Source organism: Zalophus californianus, chromosome 7 (genome assembly GCF_009762305.2).
Source record: "Zalophus californianus isolate mZalCal1 chromosome 7, mZalCal1.pri.v2, whole genome shotgun sequence".
NCBI lineage: Eukaryota > Metazoa > Chordata > Mammalia > Carnivora > Otariidae > Zalophus > Zalophus californianus.
In genome coordinates, this window is record NC_045601.1 from 124,114,646 (window position 1) to 124,116,736 (window position 2,091).

At 38.8% G+C, this 2,091-nt stretch overlaps 1 protein-coding gene across 1 annotated transcript; it reads right to left on the reverse strand.

Annotated features, from left to right (window-relative positions):
• Positions 1 to 1,014: 1,014 nt before the first annotated feature.
• LOC113927787 (CCAAT/enhancer-binding protein gamma-like) lies at positions 1,015 to 1,431 on the reverse strand. Its single transcript, XM_027603932.1, has one exon. The coding sequence runs from the start codon at positions 1,429 to 1,431 to the stop codon at positions 1,015 to 1,017; it is 417 nt and encodes a 138-aa protein (XP_027459733.1).
• Between the last annotated feature and the right edge of the window lie 660 nt (positions 1,432 to 2,091).

The following is a 2,091-nucleotide window of genomic DNA, read 5'->3' on the forward strand; positions in this document are numbered from 1 at the left end:
TTTCCCTAATCCTCAAATCTGTTTTGGCCATGTGACTTGATTTGGCCAATGGGAGGTTAGGAGGTGCACAAAGGCTGACTTAAGGTGCGTTTGCACACTGGGGACAGCTCTCTTGTTGTTCTCAGGAACCCTGTAATTGTCACATTTCCAGACAGTCCCCTCCTCCACCCCTGGCCCCAGGCAACCACTGATCTACTTTTTCTATCATTATAGGTTAAAATTATCTAGGCTTTTTGCTATATAAAATATATTTTAGGCTTTTTATTGGTCAAATCTAATAATCTTTTCCCTTAAATGTGCTGTTTTAAAAGACTTTTCCCACACCAAAGATGACATAAGTATTTACCTGTGTTAGCCTCTGGTTCATCTGAGATTTATTTTAATGTATACAATGAAGCATCTGTCCCTATTATTTCCAAAGAATTTATCAATATTCAAAATTATCTTTTCCCACCAATTTAAAATGCCAATTTTATCATATATTGAATACTTACATACACACACATACATATTCTTGGATCTGTTTCTATTCCCCTTTTGATCCCAAATTATTACGGACTCTTTATAATGACAATGGTCTACTAGTTCTTCTGGATAACTGGTAGTATAAGCCCTCCCTCTTCCTAATCACTGTTTGTTATGCTTTACAATTTTTTCTTGTCAGTTCTTATCCATTTTTCTTCCCAATGAAGTTGATTTTTTTTCCCTTGGAAAGTAAGAATTCATTAAGAACATCAAGGTCCAGGGCTTTTTTTTCCCCCCTCATCTATCTTAAAAATTTGTTTTATTCCCTCCCCCTCCACACACACATACAAAATTCCCTATCATTTAAAACTAAGATCTTCAAATTACAGGACTAACATTTTTAGTTAGCCAGTCTTCAGTGCCGATCTTAGAAAACAACCTTCAGTGGATCTTTGAATAATAGAACAGGACAGTGTTTGGCCATTGCTGTGAGGGTTGAAGGTGGGTAGTCACACCAGTAGTTGTGAAGTTTGGAAGGAGCGAGTTCTACTATCCTGCATTATCAGAAGTTGTATTTTCAGTGCTACTGGGTTGCACCTTATCTGCAAGGTTGTGTGTGCCCTCAAGAAACCAATCTTTCAGTACACTTAATTCCTTGGTCAGCAATTTAATTTTTGCTTCCAGCCATTCATTCTCTTCTTTGAGCTGATTTACTCTCTGCAGTGCATCCTGTGCTTTCTGCTTGCTTTTCACAGCCATGTTGTTCCTCTCCCTATGTTGAGGATGCTCATCACTGTTGCGATCCAGGGGCGAACTCTTTTTGCTTTGCTTGCTTGGAGGCACAGCTTTGTCCTCACCCCCAGGGCCAGTAGGCACCAGCTGAGGATGCTGTAAGTTGCTGGCATGAGCCTGAATATGAATAATTCGTCTTCCCGGAGTACTGTTCTGCTGTGCTCTCTTGCTCATTTGGACACTCTCCCTTGCTGACACAGGACAGGTAGAAATAAGGGCGAGGGGAGCAAATGGTTTCCACACTAAGCTGCCAAAAATCTTCACATGTACCTGCACCTCCAGCCCACCCACCTCCAGGCAGCCTCCACTAGGAGCGACCCCTATGAGTCCATGAGGAGGAGTTATGGTTCCCCAGTGAACTTTAGAATCAGTTTATCAGGTTCTAAAAAAATGCCTGGGAATCATGGGCTTTAATTATTATTTACATTTTTAGTGTAATTTACTTTTTCATTTCTGTAAGTCTTATTTGTCCAAGTAGGTTGTACACTTCCTAAGGACAATAGTCATCTTTTTAATGATGTCTTTGACATCTCCACGATGCTTGCCTGGCATACGGAAAATGCCCAATAAGTACATATTGATAGAGTAACCACTCCTCAGAAATTTACATCACCAGAACTTTTAAAAAATATTTTTAAGCTCACCTGTCACAAAGGGAAAGAATAGTGAATACTAGACCATCTAATTTTAAAATGTATTTTCAACAAATTCAAGTGAACTATTTTAAGATTGAAATGTTCACCAACAGTTAAATGATTCCACACAAAATAAATTAGTAGATCAAATTTGGAATTAATACCCAAAGACTGTCCAAAGTCTTTTTTTTATACTCTG

Excerpts from the sequence above, each read along its gene's own strand:
- LOC113927787 (XM_027603932.1), bottom strand. The coding sequence starts at position 1,431 with ATGAGCAAGAGAGCACAGCAGAACAGTACTCCGGGAAGACGAATTATT.